The sequence below is a fragment of the Theropithecus gelada genome, chromosome 3 (genome assembly GCF_003255815.1).
Source record: "Theropithecus gelada isolate Dixy chromosome 3, Tgel_1.0, whole genome shotgun sequence".
NCBI lineage: Eukaryota > Metazoa > Chordata > Mammalia > Primates > Cercopithecidae > Theropithecus > Theropithecus gelada.
The window spans coordinates 166,546,481-166,565,641 of NC_037670.1; the positions used below are offsets into that span (position 1 = coordinate 166,546,481).

General features: G+C 37.5%; 1 protein-coding gene across 1 annotated transcript in view; it reads left to right on the plus strand.

The window, feature by feature from the left end:
• The window catches only part of MGAM2 (maltase-glucoamylase 2 (putative)), a 103,434-nt gene that overhangs the window by 7,482 nt on the left and 76,791 nt on the right, over positions 1-19,161 (plus strand). The window contains exons 3-13 of the mRNA XM_025380084.1: positions 4,603-4,726; positions 5,168-5,277; positions 5,580-5,734; positions 7,069-7,240; positions 9,648-9,747; positions 10,537-10,649; positions 11,658-11,783; positions 13,922-14,053; positions 14,142-14,240; positions 16,880-16,993; positions 17,953-18,037. Coding sequence (XP_025235869.1) covers positions 4,603-4,726; positions 5,168-5,277; positions 5,580-5,734; positions 7,069-7,240; positions 9,648-9,747; positions 10,537-10,649; positions 11,658-11,783; positions 13,922-14,053; positions 14,142-14,240; positions 16,880-16,993; positions 17,953-18,037 — 1,330 coding nt within the window. The remainder of the gene's footprint in view (positions 1-4,602; positions 4,727-5,167; positions 5,278-5,579; positions 5,735-7,068; positions 7,241-9,647; positions 9,748-10,536; positions 10,650-11,657; positions 11,784-13,921; positions 14,054-14,141; positions 14,241-16,879; positions 16,994-17,952; positions 18,038-19,161) is intronic.

Genomic DNA, 19,161 nt, shown 5'->3' on the forward strand with positions numbered 1-19,161 from the left:
TGTCAATTAGATCTATGGAGAATTAATAAGTACATTTACAAAGATTGTATGGTTATAATGTAATTACTTTGTTTATAATAAGTGTGAAGCACTGACTTAAGTTATATTTACATTGTGGCTTTTCAGGAAAATGACATCAGATGTTAGCATCTAAAATACTTGTCAGCACTATGCCTTTTTCGAATGAGTAGTGTTGTGATATATTCTCATTTTTGGTGTCACAATCTACACTGAACACAGTCCTTTAACAGGAAAGATTCAGACATTATAGTTATGTAGAGAATAAAATGAGAAAGCTTCCTATCTCCAAATTACCCCCCCAGAATCACCCAGAATCAAATCAATAGCTTAGTGTATATCCTTCTCTTGAGCTTTATAAGCTTTTGCATCTATATATTTGTTTTGTTTTAACAAAAATTTGATTATACTATACAGTTTTCCAACTTGCTTTTTAAATTTAAGGCATTTAAATTTACCACATTATATTTTTAAAATAGATTGCTTCCATTGAGATTACCATATGATTTTCTTTTGTCAGTGTCGTGAATTACATTAAAATATTTCTTAATTTGGAACCATTCTAACTTTTGCTTAATAAGACCTATTCATATATTGTGTATTAATTCTTTTAATATATGAATGAATTCAAATTGCTAATATTTTATTGATATTTTGCACATCTATGTTTTTTAAGTGAAATGGGCCTATATGTTTTTGTTTACTTGTTTATTTGGACTGCCCTTTTTCAGTTTGTTACCAGAACATTCTAGTTTATAATTACTGCTTTTGTTTTTATTATCTTACGCACTTTTTGTGGGTTTATTTTGTACTTTTCTAGTGTCTTGGGTTGTACATTGAGTTGTTCATGATCCATGACATTTGATTTGCTTTTCTTTCCCTCATCTGTCTTCTTTCTCCTTCTGGAATGCTCTTAGTTGAGTGCTGCTGTCTGAGTCTGTCAGTCACTTCACCTACTCTTTCTTTCATATTTTCCGTTTCTTTATTTTTTTTATATTATTTTCTGGGATATTTGAAATTTGATTTTTAAAGTTTTTTCATAACACTTCTCTTTCATTGTTTTCTTTTGTAATTCAGTTCAAATATTAAGGAGCTTTAAATCTTGTTGTTCTAAATCTTAACATTACACATTCCTCATTGTTTTTTTTTTAAATGGAAATGATGGTTTGACTCTGTGTCCCCACCCAATTCTCACCTTGAATTTTAATACTCCCAATGTGTCAAGGGGCCAGGTGGAGGTAATTGAATTGTGGGGCAGTTTCCCCCATACTGTTCTTATGGTAGTGAATAAGGCTCATGAGATCTGATGGTTTTATAAAGGGGACTTCCCCTGCACAAGCTCTCTTGCCTGCCACCATGTAAGACATCCCATTGTACTTCCTTCATCTTCCACCATGATTGTGAGGCCTCCCCAGCCATTTGGAACTGTGAGTCCATTAAATGTCTTTCCTTTATAAATTACACAGTCTTGGGAATGTCTTTATTAGCAGCATGAGAACTGACTAATACAGTAAATTGGTACCAGGTAGTGGGGTGTTGCTGTAAAGATACCTGAAAATGTGGAAGCGACTTTGGAATTGGGTAACAAACTGAGGTTGGAACAGTTTGAAGGGCTCAGAAGAAGACAGGAAGATGTGGGAAAGTTTGGAACTTCCTTGAGACTTGTTGAATGACTTTGACCAAATGCTGCTTGTCTCAGATGGAGATGAAGAACTTGTTGGGAACTAGAATAAAGGTGATTCTTGCTATGTTTTATCAAAGAGACTGGTGGCATTTCACCTCTGCCCTAGAGATCTGTGGAACTTTGAACTTGAGAGAGATGATTTAGGGTATCTGGCAGAAGAAATTTCTAAGCAGCGAAGTGTTTAAGAGGTAACTTGGGTGCTATTAAAGGCATTCAGCTTATGTATTCACAAAGATATGGTTTGGAATTGGAACTTATGTTTAAAAGGAAAGCAGAGCATAAAAGTTCAGAAAATGTGCAGCCTGATGATGCAATAGAAAAGAAAAGCCTATTTTCTGAGGAGAAATTCAAGCCAGCTACAGAAATTTGCATAAGTAACAAGGAGCCAAATATTAATTGCCAAGACAATGGGGAAATGTCTCCAGGGCATGTCAGAGGTCTTCACAGCAGCTCCTCCCATCACAGGCAAGGAGGCTCAGGAGGGAAAAATGGTTTCATGGGCTGGGCCCAGGATCCCCCTGCTGTGTGCAGCCTAGGGACTTGGTGTTCTGTGTCCCAGCAGCTCCAGCCATGGCTAAAAGGGGCCAAGGTACAGCTCAGGCCATGGCTTCAGAGTGTGTAAGCCCCAAGTCTTGGCTGCTTCTACATGGTATTGAGCCCGTGGGTGCACAGAAGTCAAGAATCAAGGTATAGGAACCTCTACCTAGATTTCAGAGGATGTGTGGAAATGCCTGGATGTCCAGGCACAAGTTTTCTGCATGGGTAGAATCCTTATGGAGATCCTCTGCTAGGGCAGTGTGGAAGGGAAATGTGGGGTCAGAGTCCCCACACAGAGTCTCCACTGGGGCTCAGCCTAGTGAAGTTGTGAGAAGAGAGCCACTGTCCTCCAACTCCCAGAATGGTAGGTCCACTGACAGCTTGCAGTGTGTGCCTGGAAAAGCCACAGACACTCAATGCCAGCTCATGAAAGCAGCCAGGAAGGTGGCTGTACCTGCAGAGCCACGGACACAGAGCTGCTCAAGGCTGTGGGAGCCCACCTCTCCCATCAGCATGACCTGGATGTGAGAAATGGAGTCAAAGGAGATTATTTCAGAGCTTTAGGCTTTGACTGCCATGTTGGATTTCAGACTTGCATGGGGCCTGTAACCCCTTCATTTTGATCAATTTCTCCATTTGGAATGGGTATATTTACCCAATGCCTGTACCCCATTGTATCTAGGAAGAAACTGATTGCTTTTGATTGTACAGGCTCATAGGCTAAAGAGACTTGCCTTGTCTCAGATAAGAATTTGTACTTGTATTTTTGGATTAACACTGGAATGAGTTAAAACTTTAAGGGACTATTGGAAGGGCATGATTATGTTTTGAAATGTGAGGACATGAGATCTGAGAGGGGCCAGGTGCAGAATGACATGATTTGACTCTGTGTCCCCACCTAAATCTCACCTTGAATTGTAATGGAACTTCAATTGTAGTTGTAATTATAACTGAAATTCAATTGTAGGCCAGGCACAATGACTCATGTCGGTAATCCCAGCACTTTGGGAGGCTGAGGTGGGTGGATCACCTGAAGTCAGGAGTTCAAGACTAGCCTGGCCAACATGGTGAAACCCTGTCTCTACTAAAAATACAAAACTTAGCCAGGTGTGGTGGTGGAAGCCTGTAATCCCAGCTACTTGTGAGACTGAGGCAGTAGAATCACTTGAACTCAGGAGGTGAAGATTGCAGTGAGCCGAGACTGCACCATTGCACTCCAGACTGGGCAACAAGAATGAAACTATCTCCAAAAAAAAAAAAAAAGAAAGAAAGAAATTCAATTGTAATTGAATTTCTGAATTGCCACACTGCATTTTATTTTGCTGTGTTATAAACAGATTTGTAATTTTTTTCTTAAAATTACTTCTGTCATTTCATGTAAGTTTAGTTAGGTGAGGAAGGTGAATGCCTATGTTTATTCTAACACATTGGTCTCAGTTGCCATTTGTTTTATTTATCATAACAAAATAATTTTATGTAAATTAATGTGAAAATTATAAGACCTTTACAAAATAAATCTTGCTAAATAACACCAAAAAATATTTATAATCAAGCCACTCTGAGAAAGAACCACATGTGATTTGTTTTCGCCTTGGACATAGTAGAGACATTGTGAATTTCTATATTGCCCTCTGTCCTGTTTTTATTTTAATCATCTCTAATTTTCTTAGCTTCCCTTTGCTTACTTTTTGGAAATGCATTTCTCTTTTTGCTGTGTTGTTAGCCACTTGCATGACTCTTTCTCATGGGAAAGTCCAAACTTCTTGGTCTGGTTTCCAACCCACTCCTGATAAAAATACTATGTGATTTCCAGCTTCATTCTCATACTCAATGTTTTCAGCACAAGAAATGTGTGGTTTTTCTGAGTCTGTCATGCATTGCTGCCTTCTCCGCTGGGAATACTGTTGCTTGTCTAACCTCCCCTAGTGCTTCATGACGGGACTTACCTTTCATTTACCTTTCACTTACCTGGAAGCTCTCCCTACCCCACTCCAAGCCTACTAGGCTGGGTACAGTGACCGTGTGTTCCCTCAGCTCCTGGACACACTTGGTGGAGACCTCATATCATCATGCTGTATGTAATTGCTTTTCTAATTGTATGGATTTGCCACTAGACAGTAAGTTTGCTGAGGGCACAGGCTCTGTCTTGTTTATCTGTATTATCAGTTCCATGTCTGGTAGATAATAAACATATATTGGACAGTTGGATAAATGCATGAATAAATAAAGAACAAATAAATTAGTGAATATAATTATAACCTATCTTAAATTCTCCTTGGAATAAAATGGATTATAAATAAATAGACAGGTAATACTTTCCTTCCCTCAGTTTATATACTGCTAACTCTGTGTCATTGTTACAGGATATCTGCAGATGGCAATATAAGTGCTGCTGGTCACCTGTGGAGGATGCCAATGTCCCTAGGTGCTTCTTCCCCTGTAACTGGGGCTATGAAGCCAGCAATGGCCATACAAATACAAGCACAGGTGAGCACTGCCCTGATGTTGTGCCTGGGAACAACTCCTTATGGCCCAGATACATCAACTGCAAAGTAAAATAAAAGGTAAAAGTCAGGCGGGCACGGTGGCTCACGCCTGTAATCCAAGCACTTTGAGAGGCCGACGCAGGTGGATCATGAGGTCAGGAGTTCAAGACCAGCCCATCAATGTGATGAAACCCCATCTCTACTAAAAATACAAAAATTAGCTGAGCATGGTGGCAGGTGACTGTAATTCCAGCTACTTGGGAGGCAGAGGCAGGAGAATCGTTTGAACCTGGGAGGTGGACGTTGCAGTGAGCCAAGATCACACCTTACACTCCAGCCTGGGCTACAGGGCAAGACTCCATCTCAAAATAAAAACAAACAAACAAAAACCCCTAAAAGTTAGTCTCCTTCTCTTTCTCTCCCCCTATCTTGCCACCCATAGGATTTACTGCCCAGTTGAAAAGGTTGCCGTCCCCATCTCTGTTTGGAAATGATGTCGCCACCACCCTTTTCACAGCTGAATATCAGACATCCAATCGGTTTCATTTTAAGGTTGGTTTGGGAGTGACTGCTAAATACATTTTGAAGAAAGCAGTGTGTCCACATTGGGCTTGAAGTGTGGAAGCAGAAGGTACTTCTCTTCCTCTCTGCAGGAATCTCTGGATGGGATGGGCAGGCTAATTTTTATTTGATGGGGCACACGTAATTGGGTGATTTCACAAATCAGGAGCCACAATGTCAAGAATTAGAAGCTATTCTCATGGGGTGCTATTTGAGATGGAACGTCTTTTATAGCTCTGTCTACAAGGAAGTGGTCTTATCTCCAGTTGTCCCTTCTGTTTTTATTTTGACAGATCACTGACTATAATAACATACGCTATGAAGTTTCCCATGAAAATATTAGGCTGGTTGATGGGACTGCTGATGCCTCCAATTTGACCTATTATGTGGAGGTTACTGATAAACCTTTCAGCATCAAAATAATGAGGACAAGCAACAGAAGAGTCTTGTGAGCTTTTCAACCCTCTTGGTGCATCTTTGAACACACAGTTCTGATATTACTCATTCTGATTTACTGTGGGTGGGCAGTTAAATATTTAAGTACAACTAGAGAAAATGTTTGAATATCAGAAAAATGTCAAAGAGTTTGCTGTAAAATAACAGTGTTAGCCTATCATGCTCATAAAACAGAATACTAAAACGTAATACTAAAATGCTTGCTAAATTATATAATTATATACAATATATAGATATATTTAAATCATATATAAGTATATATAAATTAATATATTTTAAATATAATATATACATATGTATTTAATATACAAATATGTCATATTTATACATTGAATATATTTACACATATTTATATGTTTATATTAAATATAAATGTTTAATATATATTTAATATACATTAATTTAGATTTAATGTAAATATTTAATGTATTAGAATGTATTTAATAAACATTAATTTATAGTAATATAAATATTTAATATATTTAGTAAACATTAATTTATATTTAATATAAATATTTAATATATGTTAATATACATCAATATATTGAATATAAATATATATTTTGCATAATATATTTTTATTTATCTAAATATTTATATAAAATTCAATAATATATATTTATATATTTAAATATGTAGTATATTTAATATATTTATCTATTTGTATAATATAATATATTTATATATACACAGAAATATACTTCTGGCTTACATATGTTGTAAAATAGGGGATTTTATTGTTTTAAATTATTATTCATACTGGAACTCAAACTTCATTGTCTATTATTTTAAATTATTATTCACTGTGAATTTTGCTATCAAGCAGTGACCAACAATTTGAGCTTAATTCACAAACTGTACTGGAGTAAATAGAAGTATTAGTGTCAGTAAAACCAGTATTCACATCCTGGTACCAGTAAGTCAACTGTGTTATATATCAGACAAAATACCTCTTCTTAACAGTATCAGTTTCCTTGACCAAAAAAAGGGACTCAAAATATCCACTTTTGCTAGGGGTAATGAGACGTTGTTTATAAAACACCCAGAGTGGTGCCTGGAATATAGTAGATGCACATTAAATATGAAGTCAACTCTGCTCTCTTTCCCCAATTGTCCAACCTGAGCTCCTGGCATCCTGCCACTAATGCTGTCTTCCTCTCGAATCAAAGAACCAGAGGTGCCCTAGAAAGGCCTTCAAAGGTAGTGTGAAAATTGATAACACATGAAACAACAGAGGTCTAAGTGTATGTGGAAAGGAAAGATAGCTTTCTAGCAGAGGAAAGAGTGTTTTTTGGTGATGCTTGCTCTACTTACCCTACGGCCCAGGTTGGACACTAGCATCGGGCCCCTCCAGTTTGCCCAGCAGTACCTGCAACTGTCTTTCCGACTACCCAGTGCCAATGTGTATGGGCTGGGAGAACATGTGCACCAGCAGTACCGCCACAACATGACCTGGAAGACCTGGCCCATCTTCACCCGGGATGCCACCCCCACCAAGGTGAGGTGCCTTTCCTCCTCAGTATCGCCTACAGTAAGGGATACCCTCCTTCTTTTCCTAAAAGTAGTCTGCGGGAATACATCTATCTTACTTCGATCATTTTAGATGTGTTAGTGTTGAGGAATATTTGTTCTTGAGACTTATAAATTCAAGAATACAGCAATATTAGAAATAAAAAAATAAATTAGAAATTTTCTAGCAAATTTGAAATGTAGCATTTTTTTAAACAAACTTCATTTTTAATGGGAAATATAATTTCATGATTATATTAGAACCTAGTATACTTCTGCCAAATTACTATGTATTGGTTTAATAACTGAGGAAATGAGGGCTTCAGTAGGAGCCATGCTCAGTAGAACTCAGTGGACTAAAAATGTCTCTTGACAGCTTTCATACTGTTCTAGGTGTTTGCTAGTGAAAGTATGTTTCAGAGACGTCAGCGTTGGCATCACCTGGGAGGTTGTTAGAAATGCAGAATCTCAAGTCATAGCCCAGACCCACTGGATCCAAATCTGCATTTTTACAAGACCCCTCGGTGACTCACATTCATATTAAAGTGGGAGAAGGACTGCTCTAGATTAGTGCCTCTCAGCTTATCTGGAGTGAAGGACTAGTTTCTTTAAAAAAAAAAAGTAAAAAATCCAGCATGGGCAATACTTCTGTAAAATACAATTAAAATATATTACTGAAAAAATGAAATAAAAAATCCAAAGACATACCAAAAAAGCCTAAATTTTCAGTTGAACAGACATAAAATATTACCCTTTTCAATTGCTAGGAAAGAATTTCTAAACTTTGACTTTTGGTTTTTGTACTTGTCTTGTGGTTGACTGATAACAAAGGATTTGAGGAGGTATTGTTCCATGGACAACGCTTTGAGTCACGTAGGTTTGTAGAGCATGTCTTGAAGCCTCCGTGGTGCTGATGACATTTCTTGAATCTGTGCAAGAGCCACAAGCTGAAGTATGGTGCAAGGGAGACAGAGAGCTGACATTTTGCAATTCATATTTGGCAGAAGATGAACAAAGCAAGTAGCACATTAACCTGTAGCCTAGCTAACAGCATCTGATACAATGGAGGGAGTGACCTTGCAGAGCAGAGCAAAGACAAAAAAGCAATGGCCAACACATGTAATAAGTGTTTGGTCAAGGACCCTGGCAAATATTGAAAACTATGAATTGTACTATGTTTGACTTTCTATAGCTGACATTCCTAAATTGTAGTCACAAATTAGATGTAATGCCTTCTACCCTTCCTGTTTTTCTTCCTTTCTTTTTTCTTTTCTTTTTCTCCTGCTTTTTTCTTTCTTCAAAATGTATTTTAAAAATTTTGTCTGTATGCTATCCAAGTGTCATGCCATTAGTTTTCCTGGCTATAATTTTACATCTAGTCTAGGCTTATTGGTCTTCTTAATTTTGCAAATTATGTTGATTCTTTTTTCCCCCTCTCCTGGCATTTACCATTATCAGTATTATTGCCTTATGCTGTGGCTAAGATGATGATACTGTCACACAGGGAGCTTGTAAAACATTCTCTGTATTCTGATCTCAACTTCTTTTATTCTTAAGGCACTTAGAGTTATACACACACACACACACACATACACACACACATACACACACACATTATCTCTTCTTGTATCAGTGCTCATCACAGCTTTGTCACAGATTTAAATATTTTTTCTTTCTCTTTTTATTAGTTTTAAGCTTTTTTTCCACTTAAGTATTATATATTAACTACAGAAACATTAGAAAATACAACTAGGCATAAAAAATTCAAAATTACTCATAATACCATCACTTTCTGCTAATATTTTGGTATACATCATAGCAAATATGTTTACAAAATAACTTGATTGAGTTATAATGCATAGGCCATAAAATTCATCTGTTTTAAGTGTGCAATTCAATGACTTTGAGCACATATACTGAGTTGTGCAAGCATCGTCATAATCCAGTTCTATAACTTTGGCATCACCACAATAGGATCCCTTCTGCCCTTTGAGACTTAAACTCCAGAGCTTGCTTCAGCCCGAGCCAAATACTAACCTACTTTCTGTCCCTATAGATTTGACTTTTCTAGATATTTCATATCAATGAAATCATACAATATATGGTTGTTTGTGTCAGTTTCTTTCCCTTAGCATAACACTTTCAATGTTTATTTATGTTGTAGTGTGTATGATTATTTTATTATTGTTGAATGGAATTCTATTGTATAGATATACCGTATTCTGTTTATTCATTTTCCAGTTGATAGTATCATTTCAATGCCTTTTTGATACAATGTTATACTACATGAAGTGTTGACCAAGTATATGTTATAGATGGCTTTTGAATTTATTTTAGGGTGAATGAAAACTTTCTTAACACATAACACTATTACTGTTCTTCTGTTTTGCTGACAGGACATGATTAATCTGTACGGAGCTCATACATTCTTCTTGTGCCTTGAAGACGCCAGTGGCTCCTCTTTTGGAGTTTTTCTGATGAACAGTAATGCCATGGGTAGGAAGCATCTTTTTGTCTTCTGTAGGTAGGAATATGTTTTAGGATTCTGCTTTTATAAAAACTTACTTTTATGGTGAGATCACTGTTGAACAGAAAGCATTTTGAACCTACAATACTTTTGCTGAAACTGGAACCTGAAAGTAGGTTAACCTGTCTACAAATCCAGGTCATACTTGACATTATTTTCATTGAAAACCACTGCAGGGGTCTTCTTTGATACAACGTTTCCCCTTATAGTCCATAGAAAATAGGATCCACTGATAGATGCATTCCAAAAATACCTGTAGATTTCAACGTGTAAATTGTGCTTTCTGCCTGTAGGCAACAAGGTTGTGTTTTGTAGGCTCTTTCTCATAGCCCAGCCACCCTTTCCCCCTCCAAATCTTCCTCCTCCAGCTTCTGGATTAATGGTACTCCAATAAGCATTTTTACTTATTTTTAAATATTTAGTTGTAGTCAAACTCATCTAATAAAATTTTTAAAAGGTTTTTTGGGTGAAGCCACTCACAAAACCCAGAAGCTTGTATTTGTATGTGGCTAGGTTAAAATAAAATTTGTTCTTCTTTCTCTTAAAAAAAACAAACAAACTCAAGTCTTCATTGGTGTCTTACACATTAAATATTTTGACAAACTCCAACAACAATCCTCTGATAAAAAGAACAGTGTGATTTTCATCCCTTTCAAAATGAGACTGAGACTCTTTTAGATAGCTCAGCTATTTATACTGCAGAGAAGAGTCTACTTCCAACCAGAAGATTCTAATAAATCTCATTATAATTTTTTCAGAGGTTACCCTTCAGCCAGCTCCTGCAATCACTTATCGCACGATTGGAGGCATTCTTGACTTCTATGTATTCCTAGGAAACACTCCAGAACAAGTGGTTCAGCAATACTTGGAGGTATGTTTTTGCATTTAGATAGTCCTTATTTACTGCTATTATCACGTATACTCATTATAAATTGATAAAAGGTATTAGTAAACTATATGGATTATAAATGCTGGGATAGTCTTTCATCTACTGTTTATTTATTTTGATGACCTTTGTTTGGTGCTTTCTGCATTCAAAAGGACACTGTGCAAGGCTTGAGAAATGCAAAATAAGTCAGACACCATCCTGCTTTCAAGTAACTGATGGTCCATTCATGTATCCCACCAATCAGCAAAGCTTATTCATTCAATAAGTTAAAATTCAGTGAAAAGGAACTACCTAAATAAACTTTGCTAGCTATTCATATTCGACTCAAATTACAGAAAAGGAAGAAACTTGAGGTTGGACACAGTGGCTAACACCTGTACTTCCAGCACTTTGGGAGGCCAATGCAGGCAAATCGCTTGAGGTCAGGAGGGCAAGACCAGCCTGGCCAACATGGCGGAGCTCTGTCTCTACTAAAGATGCAAAAATTAGCTGGGCGTGGTGGCATGTGTCCGTAATCTCACTCTTAATCTCGTCAGTTCTTATTCCTTTACCCTTTGCACATACCACTATCTGAAATTATATTAGACATTTATTTATTTCCTCTAAGCTCTGTGAGGGCAGGACTATGTTTGTTCTGTGCCACCATATTCCAAGCGCCCATCTTAGCCCTTACCACACTGTGAACAAATACTCAGAAAAACACTTATAGAATAATGAATGTCACCGGTTTCCCCCCAAGGTGACACTATTATTGAAACATTTTCTGCAAATTTTATCAGTGTCTGATGTTGGGAATACATTTATGTACTTAGTAAAGAAGGATGTGATTGTGGGATTTCACAAATTATTCTAGCGGATTACTCTCAGCTCTGACATTTTCAGCTCTGGGAACTTCACAGAAAATGAAATGGGGCTAATGCCTCCAGTGTTAGGCATGGGGCTACAGTGTTTATGCTAAAAGTCTACACACTTACTTGCTTATCTTTTCAGCTTGTTGGACGGCCATTCTTGCCTCCCTATTGGAGTCTTGGGTTCCAGCTTAGTCGCAGGGATTATGGTGGCATCAATAAATTGAAAGAAGTTGTAAGCCGAAATCGTTTAGCTGAGATACCATATGTAAGTTGAAACTTCTTTTAGCATGCATTTGACACCAATTCCCATTTTTATTTTTTGCATTAAATTCAATTTATTAGGAAAAATGTAGATAAATCAATAGATTGACAGGCACACTTGCTGGCAGAAATTTGCATGTTAAGTTATGTATCTGAGCATGAAAAGTATACTGTTAATGAAGTCAGATAGATATGGCTTCGAATTTTGGCTTTACCTCTTCCTAGCTCTGTGCAATGTTGCGCTACTTAATTAACATGTCTGAGTCTTAGTTTCCACCTTTATAGAATGAGAATGTAAGACTTGCTTTGGTGGGCTGGTAGTAAGGAATGGGCTGGTAGTAAGTACTGTGCATGTAAAGCATCTAGCACAGAAGGTGAACATCATCAAAGTTAGCTGTTATGATATTAGAGAAAGCAACACTGGAGGTGACATGAGTAACAAGAGATGATGATTATAATGACTTACAGTAAATGAGTTTCTCACGGTGACCTCGTATACTCCTCCCAGATCTGACAAACTCTAATTTTGAAGCTTCATGGTTGCATCAGTATTTATGATGTTCCATGTCCACCAGTAAGTCAAGATAATTATTAAGTGTGTAATATTTGATCATCTTCTCCAGGAGATGCGTAACATGTGGCTAAAGAATTTATCAGAACAACTTATTTGGGGTAGCTCTTTGGGATTTTGAAGCTTTGATGTAAGAATATAGTGTTGGCCCAGTGTGGTGGCTCACACCTGTAATCTCAGCACTTTGGGAGGCCAAGGTGGGTTGATCACTTGAGGTCAGGATTTTGAGACCAGCCTGGTCAATATGGTGGCACCCCGTCTCTATTAAAAATACAAAAAAATTACCCAGGTGTGGTGGCATATGCCTATAATCCCAGCTACAAAGCAGGCTGAGGCAGGAGAATCACTTGAGCCTGGAGGCAGAGGTTGTAGTGAGCTGAGATCGTGCCACTGCACTCCAGCCTGGGTGACAGAGTGAGGCTCTGTCTCAAAAAAAAAAAAAAAAAAAAAAAGTTAAATGTGAACATCCGAAGGAAGACTGAACATGTGGAAATGGCTTTGGCCTGCTTTCAGGATTCTTCAATCCCCTCTCAGAGTAGTGATAAGGGCAGGCAGGAGGATCAATTTTTCCTGTGAAAAAAATAGATGGTCAATGTGTTTTGGTGTCAAAGGGGAATTGATTGTGTTTAATTTTACTTCTCCCATATCTACTATCTGCAAACATCCAATTCGAGGAAGAATTTTCTTCCACAAGTAGAATCTTTCCCTGTATGTGTTTGTGGAGGACACCTGGGTCCTAAATGACTGCCCAGTATTAGAACAGTTGATGCCACTTTGGGCAACAGACTACAAGCCACATTTTCCTTCAGGCCTGTAAGGCCGAGACTCCTACTGTATGATACTTGAGGGACACTTAGAAGAACACTTCCTTTGTCTTTGAGGAAAGTGGCAGATTGGGGAAAAAAAGAGCATCTGAAGCCAAAGAGCCTGTCCCCAAAGCCCTCATCAGCCACCCCACCTCCCAGGGCACATACTTTGGGAAATGTCACTGAACTCCCTCACATTTCAATTTGCTCACTAAGAATAACACCTGCTCCCCATAGGCTGGTACGCAAACACAAGGAAAAATGTGTGCTTGAGAGTTTAGTTGAGTAAGGCTTTATCTTTTTGTCATTGATCTTTGTTAATCATTACTCTAGCACTTTCATAGGGCAAAAGATCATTTTCTCCCCATATGATATATTCTGGCTTGATGCTTGGGTTAAGTTAGTACATGGTTATAACATTAATAATATAATTCATTCAAACAATCATTTAAAGAGCATCTGTTTTATGTCAAGCATCCAAGCTCTCAAGTTGCAGAGATGAACAAGATGTAATTCCTGCTCTTAAGTCCCTCCCAATACCTTATGACATGCACCTGTCAGGACAAGGAGGTAAAACTGCAATCAAACAGCAATCATGTGTTTCAAAGATGGCTTATTTACTCCTAAGAAGTAGCCAAGCCCTGGAAGTTCCAGGATCAGTAGGAAATGTAGTTTCATTTTCAATGGTCAGGAACCAGAGCTGTAATACTTCCAATCAGCACAGTGCTGTTTCCTGGGTTCTGACTGGCCAGAGCTCTCTTTCAGGACGTCCAGTACTCTGACATAGACTACATGGATGGAAAGAAGGATTTCACTGTTGATGAAGTCGCTTACTCTGGTCTCCCAGATTTTGTCAAGGAGTTACATGAAAATGGACAGAAATATGTTATTATTGTGGTATGTTCAAACACTTGTTACTTTATTTTTTCTTTCACAGTGCAAAACAATTTATAAAAATAATATTTGTATCATATTTCTTTATTAGAATCCTGGCATCTCCAAAAACTCTAACTACGAGCCCTATAATAATGGAAGCCTAAAGAGAGTGTGGATCTTGGGGAACAATGGCTTTGCTGTTGGGGAGGTAATTTCTTAAGAAAATAAAAATAAATTATGATTGTTTTGGAGAGTTTGTACTTTTGGTACGAAGATGGGTGAAAGGCAAGTTACAATATTGTTACTGTTTTCGTGGCTTTAGAGGTTTCTTTTATTACTATTTTAAACCAGTAGATATAATAATAGAATGATTAAAAATCTGAAGCATTTAAAAAGCTAGCCTTGATCCTCTAATACCATAGATAATTGAGAAGCAATATATAATTAGAAGAAAAATCAGTTCCTAAAGCCCTCCCATCTCCAAATTTCTCTTTCCCAAGACATAAATTCAACTACAAAAATATAGCAAGATACTCATAGATTAATACGGAACTGATCTCAGCTAATATATATATTTTTTTAATTTTTAATTTTTATTTTTTTTGAGATGGAGTTTCACTTTTGTCACCCTGGCTGGAGTGCAATGGCGTGATCTTGACTCACTGCAACCTCCGACTCCTGGGTTCAAGCGATTCTCCTACCTCAGCCTCCCGAGTAGCTGGGATTAGAGGCACACACCACCAGGCCCGACTAACTTTTGTATTTTTAGTACAGATGGGGTTTCTCCATGTTGGCCAGGTTGATCTTGAACTCCTGACCTCGGGTGATTCACCTGCCTCAGCCTCCCAAAGTGCTGGGATGACAGGTGTGAGCCACCGTGTCTGGCCTATGTTTTAAATTTACACAAGACTTATAGATAGAGCACGGTTTTGATTCTAAGGTCGCAGACTCAGGCATTGGAATAGGCTGAGCTGGGGCCTATATTCAGGATAATAAAATTTCTGAGAGGACTTCAAATCAAATCACATAGGCAATTTCAATTATATGTAGGGTCAGCCCTAGATAATTGGATTCTGTAAGATTTACTCAAATTGGTGCTTCATCTAGAGAGTTCAGGTGACTGCAGAACTTGTTGCTCCTGAGTGGTTTATTTTGCAGAACTGTCTTTTCAGGATTATGGATGATCCCTTACCAAACTCTGCTCACTTAGTTCCTTTCATTGACTCTTTCGATGCTTAATTCTATTTACTTTTTTTTCATTGATTCTAACTTTTCATAAAGCAGTAGGAAAGTTTTCTTCCTTCTGCACACCAAGTCTTTGCTTTTACTGATTCATTAGAAGCTAATTTCTAAAATATTAGATAAGCCCATATTTATATACTACATTTAGAGTCCATAGTCAAATAAAAATTATTTTGCTCACCTAAAATTTTATCCACACATATGAGTCATTTCAATAGTACTCATGTTTGAGTGATATATAATTAAGAATTTGCATATAATTACAAAGAATGAATTAGATGGTTGACTTCATTCACCAATAAATGGCATGAATCATTTAATCTAAGATGTTGGCAGAGATAGCAGTAGTGGAGGTGCATAGTGGTGCATGTTTTTTGTTTTGTTTTGTTTTGTTTTTTTTTGAGATGGAGTATTGCTCTGTCGCCCAGGCTGGAGTGCAGTGGCACAATCTCAGCTCACCGTAACCTCTGCCTCCCAGGTTCAGGCGATTCTCCTGCCTTAGCCTCCCAGGTAGCTGGAATTACAGGTGCCTGCCCCTGTGCTTGGCTGATTTTCGTATTTTTAGTAGAGACAGAATTTCACCATCTTGGCCAGACTGGTCTCGAACTCCTGACCTCATGATCCACCCACCTTGGCCTCCCAAAGTGTTGGGATTACAGGTCTGAGCCACCGTGCCTGGCCAGTGGTTTGTTTTAAACGCACTTGGTTGAATCAAATTTGCTGGCTTGCTCTAGATTGAATGTTGCTGTAGGTGACTGTTTTGTGACACCACCTGTTTCCTGGGGGGCAAACTTACATCTAATGGTTAGTTGGTGCCCATCACCTAAACAAAGAGCCAGGAGCTCAATCCATTTCCCGTGGGTACTTCGAGCTCCCATCTTGAGCTTTGAGAATCATCCACATTTTAAAATATGTATTCATTATGTTCCCAGACTGTAAAGTTGTTCCTAAATTACAATCTATAAATGTATGGGGAAAATGAACAAAATTTTTTTCACAAAAACTAGTATCCTTTTAATTCCAAATTTTCAAAAATTTGGCTATGGTTATATCTTTGTTGTGGAAAATCTTTAAAGCTATTGTTTGATAGGCATAGACAGAAAAGGGAGGTAGAATTAAAAAAATGACCTGAGTAAGAAGTGCAAACTTCATTCAACCATTTATAAAATAGTGTTTATATGCCAAAAATATCAACAGGTTATTTATAATCATAATTATTCAAAGTAGACTTTATGTGACCTTCAATTAAGAACACTTGGAAAAAGTTCATTCTCTTGAAAAATATTCTATAGACTTTCTAGTATTTTAAACAATTTGTCTCCCAACTGGGCTGACATAATGAAATTGTACTTTTCAAATTTTCTTTTTGCACAGAAAAGGACTTATGGTGGCTTTTCATCGATTCACTCAGTTGCTTTTCCTTTTATTGTTTCTTCCTCTTGTTCCTTGTATGCATTTTATTGTTTAGTTTCTGTTGGGGGAGTCGCACATTTTATTTCTAAAATGACAAGCAAAATGAGGCTCCTAATAAAAGAAATCATTGTCTGTGAAAATGAAAAACCTTCAACCAAGCTGATTGCCACAGCCTTCCTCTTTGTGTCCTAGGGATATCCGGGACTGACAGTCTTTCCCGATTATACCAATCCAGTATGCACTGAGTGGTGGATAGATCAGGTCGCTAAATTTCATGATCGTCTGGAGTTTGATGGAGTGTGGATTGTAAGTTATTATTGCAGACTCAAATTTCATTTGGAAACAGATATGCCAAATTTTCAGATGAGTTTTGACTTTGATGTGTAGTAAAAAATAGTTCGCTTTACATAGTAGTACTAAAAATTATTTTACTTAATGCTGCGTCTATATCCAGTGAATTAGGCTCCTAAGAGCCTTAGGTTCTTATCTTGCATCTTTCATCAACTGGTTATTTCATTTTGATAAAGTTTTTGCTTTCTCCATTAACTGGTTGTCAGTTTAAAAATACTGTTTTATTGAAATGGTATTGTAATTGCTACTATTTGTAGCATTCATTCATAAAAATTTAAATTAATCATTAGATAATAATTTAATGAGGGTCTATATTTTTGTGGAAGAACAGTAGGAATTTCTTCAACAAATGTTCTCTGAGTGCCAATGTGCAAAGCATTGGAGCAGTCATTTTCAGAAGCACTCTGATGACTAAGATATGCAATGATTAAAAAAAATTTGTTTGTTACCAAGATTAGACATACTTATTTTTAATTCATGTAAGAAAATAGATTTGATCTTAATTGTATTCTCTTATTGTTCCTCACTCAGAGGAATAAAGGATAAGGACAGTTATACAATAGAAATGTTAGTTTATCTTAGGTTCTTACCAATAACAATAAAATCTTTACAATTTGTAGGCAGGGATCAACCTTTGAAACAGTATTTCTGAATTAGCTGATTGCAATCAATTGATAAAAGGTAAAAATGTCATTTAGAAGTGGAACATACCGTACAAATATGTAACCTAATCCAATGACTCAATTTTGTAAAAGATAAAACAAAGGGTAAGAAAAGTTAGGGAGATTATTTAAAATCCAAAAAGCGGTTAATAAGGGACCCAGATATCCTGGCTCCTAGTTCAGTAAGCATTTCTCAACAGCTAAATGTAGCTCAATCGCATTTTACACTTGCTGTGTTTTGTGTCTTTGAAGGAAATGAATGAAGTTGCTAGCTTACTCCAAGCTTCTAATGACCAGTGTGAATCCAACAACTTGAACTTTCCTCCTTTTCTTCCTAGTAAGTTTTCACCTGTTTGCTGTGACGTAGGAATAAGCCATGTTTAAAACACCCTCAGTAACACTCAGTATGGTCAGGAGCAATTTCACTTCCCAGTCCAAGGGGTCTCCTAAACATCTGAACACTCCTCTACCGAAGTCTTTGCAGCAGTGTCGGGTCTCTGATTACCCTTTTGCTGTCATAACTCCAGGGCAAGCCTTTGACAAAGTCTGAACCTGCCTACCTCCCCTGGTTGCCCTTCCAGTCTAGAGTTCAAAATGCTTTCATCCTGTTCATTTCCCCCAAATCCCTCAGGTGTCAATTTTAAAATCTATGAGAATTTCAGGACACTTTAGGATACAAACTACCTTAAATTGAAGCAAACCTGTAATCTTCTTAACTGTTTTCTTTATTCTTTCCTTCCTTCTTTCCTCCTTACCCTCCCTTCCTTCCTTCTTCCATTTTTCTTTTTTCCCTCCCTTCCTCCCTCTTTCTCTGATCATTAACAACAGTTTAAAGCATCAGTGGTGCCTTCAAGGTCCTATTTATAGGTGCCATTTCTAGTCAAGGTCAATTTTCTAGTTTCTGATTTTGAAAGAATATGTGTGGAGGTGGTGGGTGGCGGTGGCAGTATAGAATAGACTATGCTCTGGCAACAAATAAACTCCAGTATCTCAGTGGATTAACACAATGATCGCTTACTTTTTACTCACGTCATAGTCGTTTGTTTTTTGCCCACATCATACTCTGGTGAGGGATGGGTAACTTGAATCCAAGTGGTGACTCAGATCTATGTCTGGTTCTTCCATCTCCTCAGAGACCTTTGTTTCTGGCTTCCTGGATGAGGGAGAGAGAGGGTGGAGAAGATTTTATGGGCAGGCCTAGAAGGGAGGTGTACCCAATTTGCCCAAATTTCTTTGCTGGAATCTGGTCACGTAGCCTCAGCTTAACCTCAAGGGAAGGTATAATCTTCTTATATTTCCAGGAAGAGAACGCTGGCATGTTGGGCACCTGAACAGTTAGTGTATTCTGATTTGCCCACTTTACTTATACCCCTGAGACCAAGGTACAGCTGTTTCTTTAACTCCTTTTGGTCACTTAAGGAGTAAATAATTTTTTGGAGGAAGTCTTGACCTCTTGCAAAA